At 39.6% G+C, this 18093-nt stretch overlaps 1 protein-coding gene across 2 annotated transcripts in view; it reads left to right on the forward strand.

Moving 5' to 3' along the window:
* Nucleotides 1-18093, forward strand: part of aff2 (AF4/FMR2 family, member 2) — a 228876-nt gene that overhangs the window by 112161 nt on the left and 98622 nt on the right. For both annotated transcript variants that reach the window (XM_049585826.1, XM_049585825.1), the window contains exons 5-7: nucleotides 5223-5267; nucleotides 13883-13969; nucleotides 17755-17791. In XM_049585826.1, coding sequence (XP_049441783.1) covers nucleotides 5223-5267; nucleotides 13883-13969; nucleotides 17755-17791 — 169 coding nt within the window. The remainder of the gene's footprint in view (nucleotides 1-5222; nucleotides 5268-13882; nucleotides 13970-17754; nucleotides 17792-18093) is intronic.

The raw sequence follows: 18093 nt of genomic DNA on the forward strand, positions 1-18093 counted from the left end.
TGGGTGTCCACCTTGAAGCTGTGCTGATTGTACAGATTTTCTGTGCTGTTGGGGGAAGATGTGTGTGAAGCATGTTTTCACAGACATGGATGTAAACTTTAAGTATAACTTTACTGGTTCACAGAGGCATACATCTGCGGGGTGGTAATTTTAGTTTTGTACACAATGTAAATGTAGCATGCCTCTTTTATTTGTCATACTGAAAGATTTTTAAGTTTTGGTCGAAAGTAGCCTCAAATATTTCTTTGGAAAGCACACGTCTTCTTCCTCCCACTATGGTTTCCTGTTGACTCACTGTCCAATTAATATAATGTTGATGTAGAGTAATGAGCTCGTGTGGGAGCACAGCTCATGTCTACAAAACAGATGGATGTTTTGTTGTTGAGCTCAAGCAGTTTAGACTCTGTCTACCACACACTCACACACACTCACACACATACACTTCAGCTAGAATCACTTTTATTGCTTTGTTATGTTAACGGTCAGTGATTTAAGGCTGAAGATGATGTCATCCTCCTCATCATGGTTACTAAATTGTTCCTCTGTTCATGTTTGGTGCTATTAGTAATGGTGTGTGACAGAGGTTATGGTGCTGTAGTATGTTAGACATGAGTGTAGTGAAGTGCTCTCAGAGTCTCTCAGTCTTTGTGCCTCCTCCAGCTGTTCCTCAGTCTCTTTTTTCTTCTTTAATGAGCCTGTTTGTTGGATTGATCTAAGCCAAGTTCTGGCCCTGTGAATTACTTTATTTTGCTTTCAATTACTTTTTGGAGGCAATAATCTGGCAGAAAACATTTATTCATGTTTCTTTTAGATTTTAGCTCACACAGTCATGTGTTTCCAGCAGTGGCAATAACTGCTTGTTTGGAATAAATAGAAGAACAGCTCTGTAGTTTGCATTAGCAGCAAATAGGCACTTTGGCTGACCCAACACAGCAACGAGCTACAGAAACATCATGTTTTGACTTGAGTTTAAATTTGTTATTCAACGGTTGAGTCTTCATTGTTTGACATTAATGTTTTATTTTAGTTTCCCCTTTCGTGAGCGTTTTCAATTGTGTTGTTAGGCTGTCTGAATTGACATCTGGTGTTATGTTACTTCAGTCTTCAGTGTCCAGATCACTCCTCTTCAATAGGAACGACTTTATTGACAAGGGCACATGTTAACACAGATTAGCAGTGTGCAGCCACTGAACTGGTAAATTCAATCAGAGTAGTTGCATATGTTTAAGCTCAAGCAGCCTCTTTCTTTCTCTTTAAACAAAACTCCAGCCAGTCCCATGAATCGTGGAGCTGAAATGGCCCTGTGGTTAACATGACACAGGCCAAACCACAAGCATTTTATGGCCTTTTTTGAATTTAAAAACTAAAATATCTCAGCTTTCTAAATGTCCCTCCATTACTTTTCTCTGCCCACATGCACAAACCAGTATTTATAACTAACACAAAGATATAGTGTGGTGGATAAATATAATTCTGCTATATTTCATTGTTGTAGACACCCAAATTGCACAAATGCTGTGTTAATATAGATCTAAAATAGAAACAGTAATAAGACAATTTTAAATGAATGTTTTGAAATAGATGAATGTGGTATGCAAACAGTAAAAGCTGTTCTTGGAATATAAAGACTTTGGACTTTGGCGTAGGGCTGCAACTAACAATTTTATTTGTTATAGATTAATCTGTACATTATTTTCTTGATTAATTGTTCCCTGAAGTGACTTGATTGATGTCTGGTTTTGTCCGACCAAAATTTCCAAACCCAAACATTAAATTAACTATCATGTAAAACCAAGGAAAGCAGCAAAGCCTCATATTTGAGAATGTAGATGTATTGCATGTTTGGCATCTTTGCTTGAAAAATGAATTAAATGATTGATTGGTTGTCAGAACAGTTGCTAATCAATTTTCTGTTGATTAAATCATCGATTAATTGACTTAGATAGATAAATACTTTATTAATCCCGAAGTAAATTCAGTACAATTATCATTGCAGCTCTATAATGTAGTGTCTTTTTCCCAAACAAAAACACACAGAAAAATTGCAAGGAACTGATAAAACATTGTGTTTATCTGTTTTGAGATGCAACTGTCAGCATGTCAAGCTAACTAGTTCACCCTGAATGTTACCCTGTAACATTCAGTAGTAGCCAGTTATTACTTGCAAGGCAAAAGATCACATTATGAATCAACTAGGTGACATTAGTTTATTGGGTTCAGGCTAAATTTAAATAAAGTCCCCTTCACATTAACACATTTTTTGTGTGGTGTATACCTTCTATAGTAAAGAGGATTCTGGAAGCTATCAGAGTTTAAGTTAATGCTTCCTGAGCTACTGTTACCTGACCTAACGTAATATGGCAAAACACAAGTCACATACAGCAAAAAACAACATTTTTCCTCATTGTCACACCAATAAAATACTGCTCCAAAAAATGAAGGGAACACTTTAATTACACATCAGACCTTGATGAACAAATTATTCAAGTTGAAAATCTTTATTGATGCACATTGTATAATTTGGACATGCTCCTGATGAGTCGGTGGATGGTGTCCTGGGAAATCTCCTCCCAGACCAGGATCAGGGCATCAGTGAGCTCTTCTGTGGTGGTACTTGGTGGCTTCAGATGCACTGATAAACAATGTCCCATAGGTGCTTAATTGCATTTAGGTCAGGGGAATGAGAGGACCAATCAATGGCATCAATGCCTTCATCATCCAGGAACTGCCTACACACTCTGGCCACATGACCCTGGGCATTGTCCTGCCCGAGGAGGAACCCAGGGCCCACTGCACCAGTGTAAGGTCTGACAGTCGCTCTGAGGAACAGCTGTTAGGGTACGGATGCAGGTATCGCCTCATGCTGCCAGTAGTGACAAGGACACTAGCAGAACACAAAATTAGAGAAGAATCAGTCAGGAAGGATAAGGAGAGAGCAACTGTCTGTGGCCACCACATGTAAAACCATTCCCTTTTTTTGGGGTCATCTTGCCTCTCCATTGCATCTTTTGTCACTTTCATTTGCATCAAAGCAGGTGAAACTGATTCACAATGATTTGTGCTTCCTAAATTGACAGATTGATATCCCTGAAGTTTAACTTACTTGGTGTTAGACTATGACCATCAAGAGTTCCCTTAATTTTTTGAGCACTGTAGTAAGACTAACTGGCATTACACTCTAAAACAAGAACAATGCAGTTTTACCTAGCACAACATGTCTTTCTGTGGCATGTAGCCTCAGTCTTTTAGGTATCAGGGTTCCCACAATTGAAGGCAAGTTAATTCAAGACATTGCAAGATGTTTCTTAATGCCAGTTGCAATAAATTTTAAGGCCAATAAAAAAAAAAAAAAAAATTGTTTTTTTATCGTAAAAAAACATTACCTTTTTGAAAAATACCTGATGTTTGTTGTTTGTTTGTTTTTTGGGGCAGTTTTGTGTTTTTTTTCTTTTACTAGTTTCAGCCATGCTGCACAATCGGGGTTAAAAAGACATTTTTTGTGTAATTTTCACTCCATGTTTCATCCAGGTTACACTGGATATGGTTACATGATGGCTTCTCATTCAGAATGAAATAAATCTGAATGAAATCATTTGGAACTACCTTTCCAGGTAGTTTACATGAGAAATATTCATTCTGAATGAGGGTTTACACGGGAGATCAGTTTAATCGCCTTTATCCAGGTCTGCGCAAGGTTTGGGGCAGGGAAGGTTTCTGATTGGATAGGGGGCGGGGCGGATGTTACATGTTTATGTTTATCGGAAGAAAACACTGTAGTCCTCGCTCCGGATAACAAGGTGCTTGACAACGCCGTTCTTAGTGCCTTTTTCAGGCTTGTTTTGCTTATATTCTTGAAGCAGCAGTACAACAACAACCTTGTTCTGCTAATGCTTCGTCTGTTGAGGAAGAGAAGGGAGGTAGAAGACCGTGCTGTGGCGAATGGAAACTGGTGAGTGCAACGAGTCTGACTGCTCTATCTCAGCCCGTTGCTATGCGCGCTATATACGTCATTGCGCCAGAAGGGCAAGGAAACGAGCATGCGCAGAAAGACCGGAATGAACTTAAAGAGGAATGAGCGTTTACATGCACACAAAATTCTTTCATTCAGAATGACAAACGGAATACACCACCCCCTTTAATCGGATTTAATTTTCAATCGGAATGACCATTTTTCGGAATGACCGTTTACATGACAACTTTAAATCGGAATGTCCTTTCATTCCGAATGAAAGTGGAATTAAACTGTCCATGTAAACGTACTGACTGAAAACTAGCTAGCAGACAGTGTATTGTCTGCTGTGAGCATTCTGGTTGGAAACAAGTTGTTGGTTCCACTATCCTGATCTGCATGACATTAATGCAAGAGGCATTCAGTGTAGAATTAATATATAATTATATACTAATTATTTTAAGATTTCAAAATGCAGTATCTGGGGAAAAAAAAGATAAAGATAAATAGAAGATAATAAAAGATATATATATATATATATATATATATATATATATATATAAAATCCTACTTCCCGTGTCTTAGCATTTTTAAGACTTTTGAAAGACTGATTTAAGACATTTCAATACAATCAATGCCTTATTTATAGATTAATGAATTCAGTGCCTTTTAAGTCTTTTCAAGGATCAGCAGGAACCCTGTAGCCATCAACAGCATATTTATGACCTTTGGACAGGGTTTAGTTTTATAACGAGGCAACCAGTAACTTGAAAACTCTGCTGGTAACTGCATTTTCTTGTCTTGAAACTTGATTAAGCCATTAGTTTAATTACCTAGCTAGTTATGGGAGCATATCTATGTTCCCAGGTTCCCCTAGCTCAATATTCTCTTCGTATGTCTCAATAATGACACCTTTCAAAGGCTTTATGTTCACAGCATGGTTTTCCTTAGATCAAATGTTCAATGTGTATTTTCTTGGGTCAATATGTTAAAATCACCATCTACAGCTTATAGCCTACTGATGTTATACTCTTTGATACCAACCCCCTTAAAAATCTGTGTTGTTGTAAACTGCGTATGTGCCATGTGAGAACGGAAAGCTTGATGGGAGGGGAGTGGGGCATAGAGAATGGTCAATTATGCCTGTGGTGTGGATAAATCTGCTGTATGTATTTTCATTACTTATAACTGTTTCTGCTGTTTCACATGTAATGCAATGGTGCTATAAATAGTGTTGAAGTCAGTCTGTCTCTCTCTTCTTTGTTTTCTCCAGGTCAGCCTACCAAATGACTCCAGCTGTGTTGAAGAGATTTTGCGGGTATGTTGCTTGGGCACTCACACACACACACACACACACACACACACACACACACACACACACACACACACACAGTAATTGCACTGATTATCAGCTGTTTTCTGTTTGCTCACAAAGACCTTCGTCTCTCTCCAGAGAGTCTGATTTTAGGAAGAAAGGACAGGGGAGAGAGAAAAGGAGAAACAGAGGGGGAGAGAAGGAGATCTGTTGGCTCAGGTCAATGATTATACAAGTTTTTGTTTTTGTACAGTGACTTCATCCAGAAATCTTTCCACAATTTTCTCTTTTCCTTTACCCTCCTTTCATCTCTCTCTCTCTCTCTCTCTCTCTCTCTCTCTCTCTATCCTCCTCTTTCCCTATCTGCTTGTCATCAAAATTACATCAAGAAACGTATTTTTTCCGCAATCTCCTCTCTTTTTTTGTCTTTTTGTTTTGTTTGCATGTTCCTTCAGGGTGATGTCAAAACAGAAATGTTTTCCCACAAATCTTCCCAGTCAAAGGATTTGCAGCTATAAAGACAAGGACCTTCTCTGACTGCTTTATGTCAAGTTATCTCTTTCTCCCCTCACTCCATCTTCCTCTCTGTATTAGTCTCTATCTCCACTCTCTCCTTTGTCACATCACTCATGGTGCCCGCTCTCTCTTTTCCTCCCTGTCTTTCCTCTCTCCTCATCCCTCTCTGCCCTCTGTCACTCACTTCTCTCTCTCTCCCTTTCACAAATCAATATGCTGGCCAACAGGCTGTGTGACAGATAGTGTGCTGTGAGCTGCATGAAAAGCCTTTGTCAATAATATCGTTGGGCTATTGGATTCAGTCTGTGGTTTTTAGCTGTGTCAAGTGGAAAGATTGGAGAGTTCAAAATGTGAGGTGAGGTGAATCGGAGCAGAGGCCCGAGGTTCATTTTTTCCCCTTTCTGTGATGGCGCAGCTACAAGTCGGTTGTCACAGAAACATTGTTGTTTTGGATGTTTTCACAATTCAAGGTAACAGTGTGTATCAGAGATATTGTGCACAGAAGTAAAGCTGCTTAAACTGACTTCAGACATTCAGAAGAGTTTTTGCAGTGTTTGGATCATTTGAACCACACTCTATGATGGAGGGGATCATTTCTGTCTCCAATACATGAATAACCCTTGCTAATATTTTAGCATATGGTATGGTTACTATACAAGTAGCTTTATCAGATCTAGAAAGGTAGATCTTTACCAATCCCAGTTTGGACTACAAGTGAATTATCTTTTTTTTACCCCACCTCCAGGGTCAGTTCATTCACATTAGTGGTACGTAGCCATGCAGATAGTTTTGACTTTTATATGTCAAGATGTTAAAATGTCAGTCTTTAAGACTGACTCTAATATTGAGTTAATGGAAGTTCACAATACAGCACACATATTAAAATTTACATTTTATTATTATTATTGTTATTATTATTATAAACCTTGTTTTAGACTCACAGGAGGGTCCATAGCAAAAAAGAAAAAGGATATACAAGGATATACATAAAAAAGCACAATCAACATGTGAGTCTATAGGTTAATTGGCACGCACACACACACACACACACACACACACACACACACACTCTGCCAACAGCTCTACTAGATAGCAATCTGTGATATAAAAAAAAAGACAAGTGCTGAGCAAAGCTCAGTGTGGGAATATTGCCTCTAGAAAGGCAACAAAGTCATATGTAAATTGTGTGATGCTACTCTTTAGCATAGAACTAGCACTATGTTTTTCAACACTAACAACAAGCACCGGACTGCCTTGTCCGAGGATGGCTCACTGCCAAGGACCACATCGCTGCTAGCTGGGAAGTGAAATGGGTCATTCCAACGCATTCTCATCCCAACTCATTAAATATGGCCGCCATGTCAGTGGACCTACATGTCAAAATATGACGCACTAGGTACCCTCTTGCATTTGTTGTTGAAGTTCCAGGACAGCGGGTCCATTTACACATGTTGAATGCAGTTTGTCTTTTGAAAAAACATTTCTGTTTTCACAGGAATTGTACAGTTTATGCTCATTACATGCATACAGTCCAGTGATGCAACGGTATGAAAATGTAGTATCACGGTTATTGTGACCAAAATTATCACAGTTATCATTATTATTGCGGTATTATTGAAATGTGCTCAAAATGTTCAAAAAGTACTTACACACACACTGAAATCATTTAAAGCAGCTCTTACCCTTCTTGCATTTCACACAGTACTTAGAAAAAATTTGAACATCCACATCTCCCGCCTCCCTCTAAAGTCCGATCCTCCTCCTCCTGCAACTCCACCTCCCTCCAAAGGTCTGGCTGGGCCGACTCTCACTTTAAGATTGGAGAAAAAATGCCCCGTTTGCTTGTATTTCTTTCAACCAATCACAATCGTTCTGGGCGGTGCCACAGCAACAGTGCGCTTGCAAAAATATTGCTGGGAGGAAACAGGTTTTGGTGTAATACGCCCACAAAAATATCGCCTGCAGGACACGAACCATGGCAGAAAAATGGCTACATCCCCGCAAGATCAAACATTGCAAAAGTTAGTGAAGGACAAGTTGAAAACGGTTGAAAACTGCTACACAACCGGAGGTGGTAGGGCGGGACTTCAGCGGGTGGCTCGTTCCACCCAATGAGAGGCTGATCTATGCAGCGAACTTCCACCCACTCAGACTACGTCTGCGATAGACATAGGCATTGGCATGGTAACGTTAGATACACGGAAGAAGAGGGCGAGTGAAACGTTACAAATGCAACCCCGGAGTTTAAAAACTCAACCGGAGTCAGAGATGACTGAGTCTTAGAATACGGTTACAGTGCTAACGTTAGATAGTAATGTTAACGTTACTAGTAAGTGGAAACGCACAAGGAAGATAACATTAATGTTTCAGAGGCTACGCTACAGTAGGCTAATATTAGCCATTAGCAACTGGATGCTGTGTTGTCGTATAATGTTATGAACTGAACTTCTTTATTTGTCATTTTTATGCGCAGCACAAAAAACAAACTGACATTTCGCATACCCCAAGCAAAAAGAAACAAAACATTTAAAAACAATTAGTGTAACATACAAGAAAGAACCTAATAGTGCAATAGTAAGATGAAAAGGGTCGACATTTCACAATCAGAGCTCCACATCCTGTGAGCAGAACTGGGAGATCCTCTTCACATCACAGCACCACGAATTGTTTGTGTATACACCACGGAGCTTACCAGATGATGCAGCCTCCCTGTCTGCTCTATGTAGTGTTAGCCTCCTTAGCTCAACACCAGCGTCTTATATGTTACCATTCATCAGTGGTCGAATTGTTAATTTTTAACAAGGGGGATGCAATGTAGCTTTGATTTTTTTTTTGCATGCACACATCATCAAATATGACAGCACAGATGTGCAAAATTAATCAAGATAAAGAAAAATGGCTTGACCTATACCATTGCTATTGCAATACAGACAAAAAACATTTTAGAGTATTCATAAGAGTAGCTCTGAAATAGCTGTGAAAATTAATCTTAGAGTCACTCTTATCCTATAGACATTTCCTTAGCCAGTTATAATTTCTCCTAATCTGTGAAGCCTTGGGCTGATAATTGGTGCTGCTGTCAGGTCCCTGTCCTGATACTTGCCTGGTTTCTCCCTGTTCCTCTTCTATCTGTTGCAATAATATAGATAATAAATGTGCACAGCAAAATTTAGAAATAGAATTAAGAATAGTAGTGGTGACATAGCTGTAGAAATTAATCGCACAGTCACTTTTATGCTATAGATATTTTCTCTCAGCCAGTTATAATCTCTCCTGCATGATCATCCTTGCTGGCCTCTGGTCCACTGTCTCCTCCCTGACCCTGCTCTTTATATTGTGGCAATAAAGATGAAAAAAATATGTGGAAAGCAATAGTGAGCACAAGTTCTTATTAAGGAGGAGTGGGTTTATTCCTAGCATGAAACTAGCTAGCAAGGTATTTAACATAGGTAACAATAACATTAGTGTTCTTGTTAACTAGCTTAACTTGATATATTGGCATCTATTAATTAGTCATCATTTAGCTAACATTATCTACATGCATCTAGAGCATCACTCAACTTACACAGGTTGTTTGGAAGAAACTGTGCAAGGTTTTTTGCTTCTTGCTGGCTGCTTTGCTGAACATAGTTAACACTCATCAGCACTGCCCAGCAGCACACGTCTTGTCTGTGTGGATTGACTCTAATCACAACATGACGCCATGTGTATGCGCCTTCTCATGGTGTGTTTAAAGACGGCTTGGAAAAACATGTTACCACATGTTAAAAACAAATTGGACGGTGGTAACGGCTGTAAAAAGTGCGGGGGACGGAGGGCACAGATACGGGAAGTGCGGTGGACATGTCCTCTGCGTCCCCCCCCTCAAATTACGTCCATGCCTGCACACACAGATTCTAGATTAACAAGGGGGATGCTTTTTGGTCAATTTTCTAACAAAAGGGATGGCATCCCCCCTCAATTCGACCACTGCCATTCATCCATGTCCCAGTGAACTCAAGGACGCAGCAGTCCCTCACTCCTCAGTGAGTGCATCTCCACAGTTGGATGTAATCTATTTCGTGTCCAGTGAGCGGACGTTCGCCAGAAGGCCGCTGGGAACAGCTGGTTTGATGGGGTTAGCTGTTAGCATAGAGCTAACCCCTCCGCACTTCCGCGTCCTGTCACAGCGCTGCCGGTGTCTTCCCTTTGGGACAGCTCCAGGCGAAACCATGGTCATCTCAGGCTACTAGTTTATATCCACAAGTGTCCCTGTTACTAGTTTATATCCACAAGTGTCCCTGTTACTAGCATATTTGTTGTCTCACAGACTCAGAGGTGGAGGGTGTGGGGGGGATCTTACGCGAGTGGTTACGTCTGTCGGAGGCCTCCATGTGGGGAAGACAGAAGGACAGGAGAAAACTCTGACCAATCATTGCATTTGGTCTGAAAATAAAGAGCACAATGTACTTTCTGTCTAACAGAAAGTCCAGCATGTTTGATTTTCTTTTTGTCGTTCACGATTACTCCCATCACAGTCGTCACTTTCACCAATAGAAACATAGAGGTAGCTGTTGCCATAGATAACTGTAGGGCAACAACACCCCAGCCTTTTTAATATTTCCTCTACGGGTGTTACCACACAGAGTAAAAGGGGAAAATGATGGTGTGAAACAGCAGAGGCACTTTGTCAACCATCTGAGTACTGCCATTAGCATCAAGCTAGCAAACAATGTTATTTCTTCATAATGGAGACTGACATAAAGTAAGAAAATTAAAATTAGTGGCGGGGCTTTTACTCACCACAACTGCAGAGGCTCCCAGCTTCATTTGAAACAGACTACATTATAGACGGTCCGTTATTTATTAATCCCTCTGTATCTTTATATTTTTATTTATTATCCGCTCCCGTTGGCTTCATAAAGTTCATGCATCGCGCCGTCATTTCAAACTCAGCACTTCCTGAATTAGTTTCAAATTAAAAGCCCCTTATAACCTCAGCTGAGAGAATCCCTCCATTTTCTAAATAGGCTTTTATTGTGAAATATGTGTAGGAACTTGTTGGGGAGGATTCAGTAATGTGAATGTTTGCATACGGTACTTCAAATGTAGCTCCTGCCATCTGCTGCCGCTTTTTAGGTGACTACAACAACATGTCAGCTGGCACGTGAACAGACACAGTGACTGAAATAATAGTAAAAGTAATAAAAATAGGACAAGAATAACCTGATGACATTACACACGCCGTGAAAGACAACCAAGGATAATTGGTGTGGACCATCGTGTAGTGTGTCATGTCTGTCAGCCAGGTCATGGCACGAAAAATCTCCGGAGCGCTGTTCGTGTGCCTTCGGTGCTTTCAGCCATGTTTTCAGAGGCCAAACATTGCAAACTGCGCATGCGCACCTGTGTCTGAGGGACTACTGCTGCTGCTTTTCCAGGCAATGAGCAGTATCACCGTGAGTTTTTCAAAGTGCGGTAATCAAATGCGGTTTTAATGATAATTAAAATTTGAAACAGTAATACTAACCATCGGGATTTTTACTGCGGTTTATCATTTCACCGGTAATCGTTATATCCCTAATACAGTCTTTTTCAAAGAGACTTTATTTTAATGTTTATTTCCTTGTGCAAGATGAGCATGTGGTTAGGTTCAGAAAAAAAACACCATGGTTTGGCTCTACATTCACAGGGGAAGCAAATACCAGGCTTCTGGATGAAAGTCTGGGGTTTGTTTGACCAATCCACTTCCCCTCCTGCTCATCCTTTAGAGACTTTCCAGTTTATATTACAATGTTGTCAGCAGCATTACAAACTGAGCCGTGTGGCGATTTATGATACTGTCGTGAAATGTGCCTTTTTGCATCAGTGTGTGACGCCGAAATCTCGGACAAAGTATTTGACGAGTTGAGAATGAGAACAGGCTGACCATTCTGAGGCTTTGACCACTTAGTGTGCAAAATGACTGAGACTGATTTTCTGCCAATTAGTGTGGCACAGATGGAAATTCAGAAAGCTAGTTTGATAACTCAAGTCCGAGTAAGTTATGCATACTGATACTAAATGTATTAAAAAACACTAGCTAGCAAGCTAGCTGGGGCAGACAAGCTCTGACCATCTACTGCTGGGCTATTAAGTCACTGAGACAATGAAACGCGAAACGACTAAAAGAAAAGGGCTTCTTTCCGATAATGTGAGATTTTTATGGATGTGAGCATCACAAGCAAAATTTCATTCTCCCCCATTTTACAGGGGTGGAAGGAAATCCCAAAACGAAGACAAATACAGGCAAAACTGTCTGCACTGAAAGATTCCACTGGAGGTTATTTTTTGTACATTAGGTGAAGTAACCCTTTAAATTCACATTCACAATTTAAGATTTGCTTGTAGTTAGTTTCACGCACGTTTACCATAGGCTTGTATTAGTACTGTTGTTGTGTTTACCTACATTTGAATCAAATTTAAACTGATTTTGGGAGGTAAATGGAACGTAAATGTCCACTGAGTGCAGCTACATGTCAGATTGAGCTAAATCTCTGTCACCATTCCAATGTTGACTGGAAGCGTTTCAGAAGTCTTCAAGCAGTCTGCTCTTCATCAGACACATTTCCAGCATTGTTCTGAGTTGTTTTGCCTCTATATTTTAGGTAAACAAGCATATAGTATTGATTACACATTTGCAGCTCACTGATGTTTGATTTGAAAATAATTATTTTGTTACTCCCCTTGAACACCCAGATAAAATAGTTTTTGCTGCATGTCCACAAAGGCAGAGTCAGTAACAAATGAAAAGCATCATTAAACACAGCGACATGTGGGTCTGTGTTAATGTCTGTGTGTGATAGGGTGACAGACTGAGTTAATCGCATACAATAGCAGTAGTAACACATTTAAAGACACACACACACACACACACACACACACACACACACACACACACACACACACTCGTGCGCGCACGCGTGCACACACACATATTCAAAGACACGCACATACACACACACACACACACACACACACACACACACACACACACACACCGGAGTGCCGTCTGTCAAAACACAGGAACTCTTTCAGGAGGGGTGTGATGACGTCAGAGAAGAGTTGCCTAGCAACGCACCGTATGTCGTCAGGCCGAGTGCATTACGATTTCAGAGAGGGAAAACACACACGCACATAGATAAGACTCATACTGAGGAATCTTCAGTAACATTAAGCTACACTTATACACACAGCCTTACCCACACACAGGCAGACACACATGAAAACATGAGTCATCTGATGAATATGAGTCATCCGCTCCTGAGGGGGCGAAGAGATGCATGATGGGAAATTGTGATGTCAGTGACCTTTCAAGCCCTCCGACCTAGTGACCTGCTGTATGGCAGTTGTTTGAGTGTGAACACACATGTGTGAAGTAAAATGCAGCATTTATATTTCACTGACATAGGGTACAACTGCAACCAAATGAAAAATTAGCTGGTTAGCTTCACTTTGCTTTGTGAGCAGATTTCCCAGTATATGCAGTAATGTTCCCCTGCTTGTGAGAGAGAGAGAGAAACAGCCAATATCTAACAGATTATATAGCTGCGGGACACACACAATCACACACACATGCACATATGCTTATCTTGTTAACTAATTGAAGCTTCTACATATTGAGACTGGATTCAACAGAGAGGACTCTGTGATTAGAATAATTGAAATGGGATGCTGCTTCTGCTGCTGTGCTGCTTAGCTGTAATGTAACCAACTGGAGTCAGCTTTTATTTTGGTGATTCAACGGCTCTGCACTTCAGTACACTGATCCCTGGTGTGCCACCAACTCCCCATGCTCCTCTCAGTTTGTACTATAAGTTATATTAAAGTCCACTCTGATGGGGACGCTTCAACGCAGCCTTGATTGAATGCTGACTCCACTCCTCTGCATCAAAGATGTTGCATAAGCAGTCCCTTTGCTCAAATTTGCTCAACTATAGTCATCATTGTTATTCACCAGTACTTTCCAAGTGTGGGCAACCTTTACCATGAGTTGTATGCTTTCTTCAGTTTGGATTTAGCCATAAATGATCATAAATTATGCTTAGTAATGCAATATAAATTTTGTGTGTTTGTGTATTTAGGAGATGACCCATTCCTGGCCTCCTCCTCTTACAGCCATACACACTCCTGGGAAGGCTGATCAGACCAAGTTCCCCATCCCAAATAAGGTTAGTATGACTTCTCTGTCTTCGTCCCACTGCAAACACCTTTTTATTCACCAAAGTAAAACACACTAGCTCACAGCAAGGCTTAATAGCGCTGATTCATTTTGGATTACAAGTCTGGTAATGTATGCTTTCGTACATTTTGTTTTCATGTTCTCTACTTGTGCTCTGACTACATCTTTTTCCTTTATTTTGCATGAGTCAGTGAGTGGAAAAAGATGAGAGAGTGTTGAAAAACCTTCACTTACACTCCCACACTTACTGGTGGCTCATCATAAAACTAACTGCAGTCTGTCACTGAGAATCTTCAGTCTGCTAATTAGATCTGATTCATAAATTCACTGCGGCAGTGATTGCTGGGATGGAATCAGATTACTGTTGCCTCATCCTGCGCAGTGGCAAAAGTGACAGCCAATGAAATTACAATGTTAATGAAGTACTGCATGTTTAATTCAACTCCACACTGTGTGTCCAGAGCTGAATAGAAGTGCATGAACTCTTAAAAAGAGCCACTTCTTCTCTGTAAAAATAAAGTAGCTGTTAATAATAGCATATTAAAAGTTTGGGGACCACTTTTCATACAAGGCACTCTATATAAATATTTTTTAAGTTGCAGTTAATGGCTTTATTAACAGTTATTAAATCAATTAATTATGAGCAATTAATGAGAACAAATTTTTGGGTTGCCAGGTTTAGACATTTCTCTTTGCCTGGTATTTATTCTCCTCCAAGAGGACACTTGATTTGTTTTTTGATTTTTTAGATCATCAGGTACTGTAGACTGCCTCAGTGTTCATTTATGAATGAACTCTTAGCATTAACATTTAAGAATTTGATATTTACATGTACTGACTTCTACTGAGCCTGGTCTCACAATAATACATGAATTGACCACAACCTGTTGACACCGCGTTACATGGTGGTGGCACGTAATGTGTAAAAATGAAATGCCAGCACCTTGGAAACAACAGGCTTATTCCAGGTGAACTGTGCCTCCCTTGGAAAGTAGACGAGAGCAGGCGATGACAAAAAGCTGTGGTCAAGTCAGACAGTTTTCCGACAGTTTCCAGCAGTCTTCAGTCTCTACAGTAAGTCACAGAAACACTTACATTCTGTCTGATATGATGTTGATTTATTAAAATATTGTCAGACTTATATGTAAGTTTGTTCTCTAATTGTTTTAGTTACAATAGATTAATTTTTTTAAATGCTTTACAGGTGATCTGTAATTTATGTTCATGGTTCAACCTCCATTTTACATGAATTCTCATGTAAATCAGCATCATTACAGTTTGCTGCTTCAGAGCAGACCTGTCCCCTCAGCTACACAGGCTAAATAAACTGTGTGTTGACTTTTAGGTTTAGATTTTCAGAGGAAAAAAAATACAAGACAACAGCTTTTATTAAAGATCAGTCAGATAGAGTCAGGGCTTCACATTTATACAGATGTTATTTTAAGAATCCTCACCTCAGCATTGGCTTGTTTTTACAGGGTGTCCGCGGGGTCTTAAAAAGTATTAAAAGTTGATAAATCAAATGTTGGAAAATTAAGGCCCTTAAAAAGTATTAAAAAGTCTTAATCGCGATTTTATGAAGTATTACATTTTCTTGGCATTCAAGCTTTGACAAAAAGTATCCATGAATGTATAATTTATTTTCCTCCTCGCGACTATTACAAACAAGGATGTGTAGGTAGACACACTCGGACTGCTACTCAGGGTGGGGGCTAAGCGGAAAAAAAAAAAGTCCAAAAAAGTTAATAACTTAAAAATTATGGCGAAAGGATAGTTTCTTGCAACCCTAGAATTAAGATAAAAATATTCACAAATGAAAAAACACTTCTGGTTGCTGGTAAGTACTTTTGATTTAACACTAAAATTTAAAACCCGCTGTGCGCACTGCAGTGCAAGCAGACAGATGCGCAACTCAGAGCAGCATGTGTCACTGACACCAGACTCAGCGTGCAGTGGACCGGTGGAAAATGTCATCATCAGCATATTATTTTACATCAATAAAATCTATTTTATCATTATTTTGAGTCACATTGTTGAAAGAATTTAGTTGACTGTGTTCAAGCAGGATAATAGGTCACCATTCATTGCATGTTGGGCTTTCTATTTCCTTGTCGGAGATGTTTTCTTTTTTAATAACCAACCAAAAACAGTCAATCAATTAAAAACATAAACTGGAACTGGAACATGAGATCTTATATGCCTAACAGACATTGCTTCTTGTTCTTTGAGTTTACATATGGCTAAAGGGGAAAAAAAACAACCGTAAACGCATGATTAATGTTGCATTCAAGGTCCCCCAAAAAAACGGGAGAAAAAAAGACCGAATATTCGTTTGTTCATTTTTTCACACTCAAATCCCGTGCCATCAAACGAAGCTTTGAAGCTTCAAATTTTTTGGGTCAGCCCTAAATCCCACATGCAAGGGGCTAGCCATAAGGTTCTTGTTTTCAGCAAGTTGGCCTTGAATAGCTGATGTTAAGCTGTAGAGCTGTGTTACTTGTTATGACTGAAGGTATATTTTAATAAACCTGCCTTTAGTTTAATTTATTCTTTCAAGCTTTAATCCTTCTCATCTTATCTGAGTTCTGTTGTATATTTGTGCTCCATAGATTTAATTGCAAACTACAGCTGTTTAGTAAGTTAAAGATGTGTTGCTGCCAACGACAGCTTGAAGTGGCGATGAGGTCTTAAGGTTTTTTTGGAAGGTCTTAAAAAGTCTTAAAAGGTATTGAAATTAACCTCAGGATTCCTGCATATACCCTGTTTTAGTCACCGAGTTCACCCAAGTTGAACTTGACAGGAATTTTTACTTTGTTGCTACAAAGGAATCCATCGATTTCATTAGAATAAGTTTTACTGTTTTAAAGGTTGGTGTTTGTTTGGCTCCTCTTAATAATCAATAAAAGAACAATTTTCAACCCACTTTGAGGTGAAAAAAAAAAAAAGCCTTCCATTTTCTATTTTAAAAACCTGGTATCTGGTCGCTGTTTCCTTGCTTCCTGAGAAAACGCCTGCGGCATGCAACATATGATTTCCTAAAAAACAGAAAAGTAAGTGGGTTTTCAATACGAACAGCGATAACAACCAGGGCTGAACACTCAAAGAACGTCACTTACAAAAAGCCAAACTTCACCCACAGATATTTCAAGGGAATGACATTGTAGTGCCACCCACACTGTTTGTTTGACAGGTGATGTTTGAGAAGTGAAGTGCAGAAACACGACAACAGTAATCAACAAAGACTGAGACACAATAAAAGCAGAGACTAAAGAATTGCCTCTTCAGAAGATAGATGTTGGGAAAGTTTCTCCCGCTCCCACAAAAAATGCTTTATGACACCTTGTAATGTAAATAGTGTCACATTAAAACCAACATAAATGTTATATTCAACATTTATCTCAGAAATGGCAGTCGTATTCTGACTGAAACAGCAGGTGTTTTCTAACACAGAGTGCTTTTATGAATCATTTTTAACATGCAAAACATCTCATTGGTGGTGATGTCAAAAGAAATAGCAACGTAAACACAGAGGCAGTAAATCTGACCCGGTAGTTAATGAATTAGGAAAGACTGTTGTGGTGCTCTCAGCCCCCAGCGTCACACTAATCCTGCCAGTGAGTTTTAAGAATGAGGTGGAGAGTCGAAACGGGGAGATGAGAGGATCTGAATTCTGTGTAATGGCATCGTTGTACTGCTGTGAAATCAATAATGACATCTGTTGGTTTATTCATTCAACTTATCGCCCTCTGGCTTTCTCTCTCCCTCTCTCTCTAGGAGTCACAGCATGTGACCTCAGGCTACAACACCCAGAGTAAGTTTCCCAGCATCAACACTCACATACTCGCTCTATGGTAATTAACACTGGAGAGGCCATAAAGGCAATACCACCCAGACAAAATGCTAGAAAAGCAGCTTGATGTTCAAATGAATTCATAGCCACAGGAGCATGATAGTCTGCAAACCTTTGCTTTTATCTTTCTGTGTTCATCTGAACAAGTAATCAGACAAACATAGCTTTACACACACAGCTAAATTGGTTTGATTGATTGTGGAGACCATTTGTTTATTATTAACAGCAGCAAGGATGCTCACCCATAGAAACACAGACTTTGT

Source organism: Epinephelus fuscoguttatus, linkage group LG9, assembly GCF_011397635.1.
Source record: "Epinephelus fuscoguttatus linkage group LG9, E.fuscoguttatus.final_Chr_v1".
NCBI classification, from domain to species: Eukaryota; Metazoa; Chordata; class Actinopteri; order Perciformes; family Serranidae; genus Epinephelus; species Epinephelus fuscoguttatus.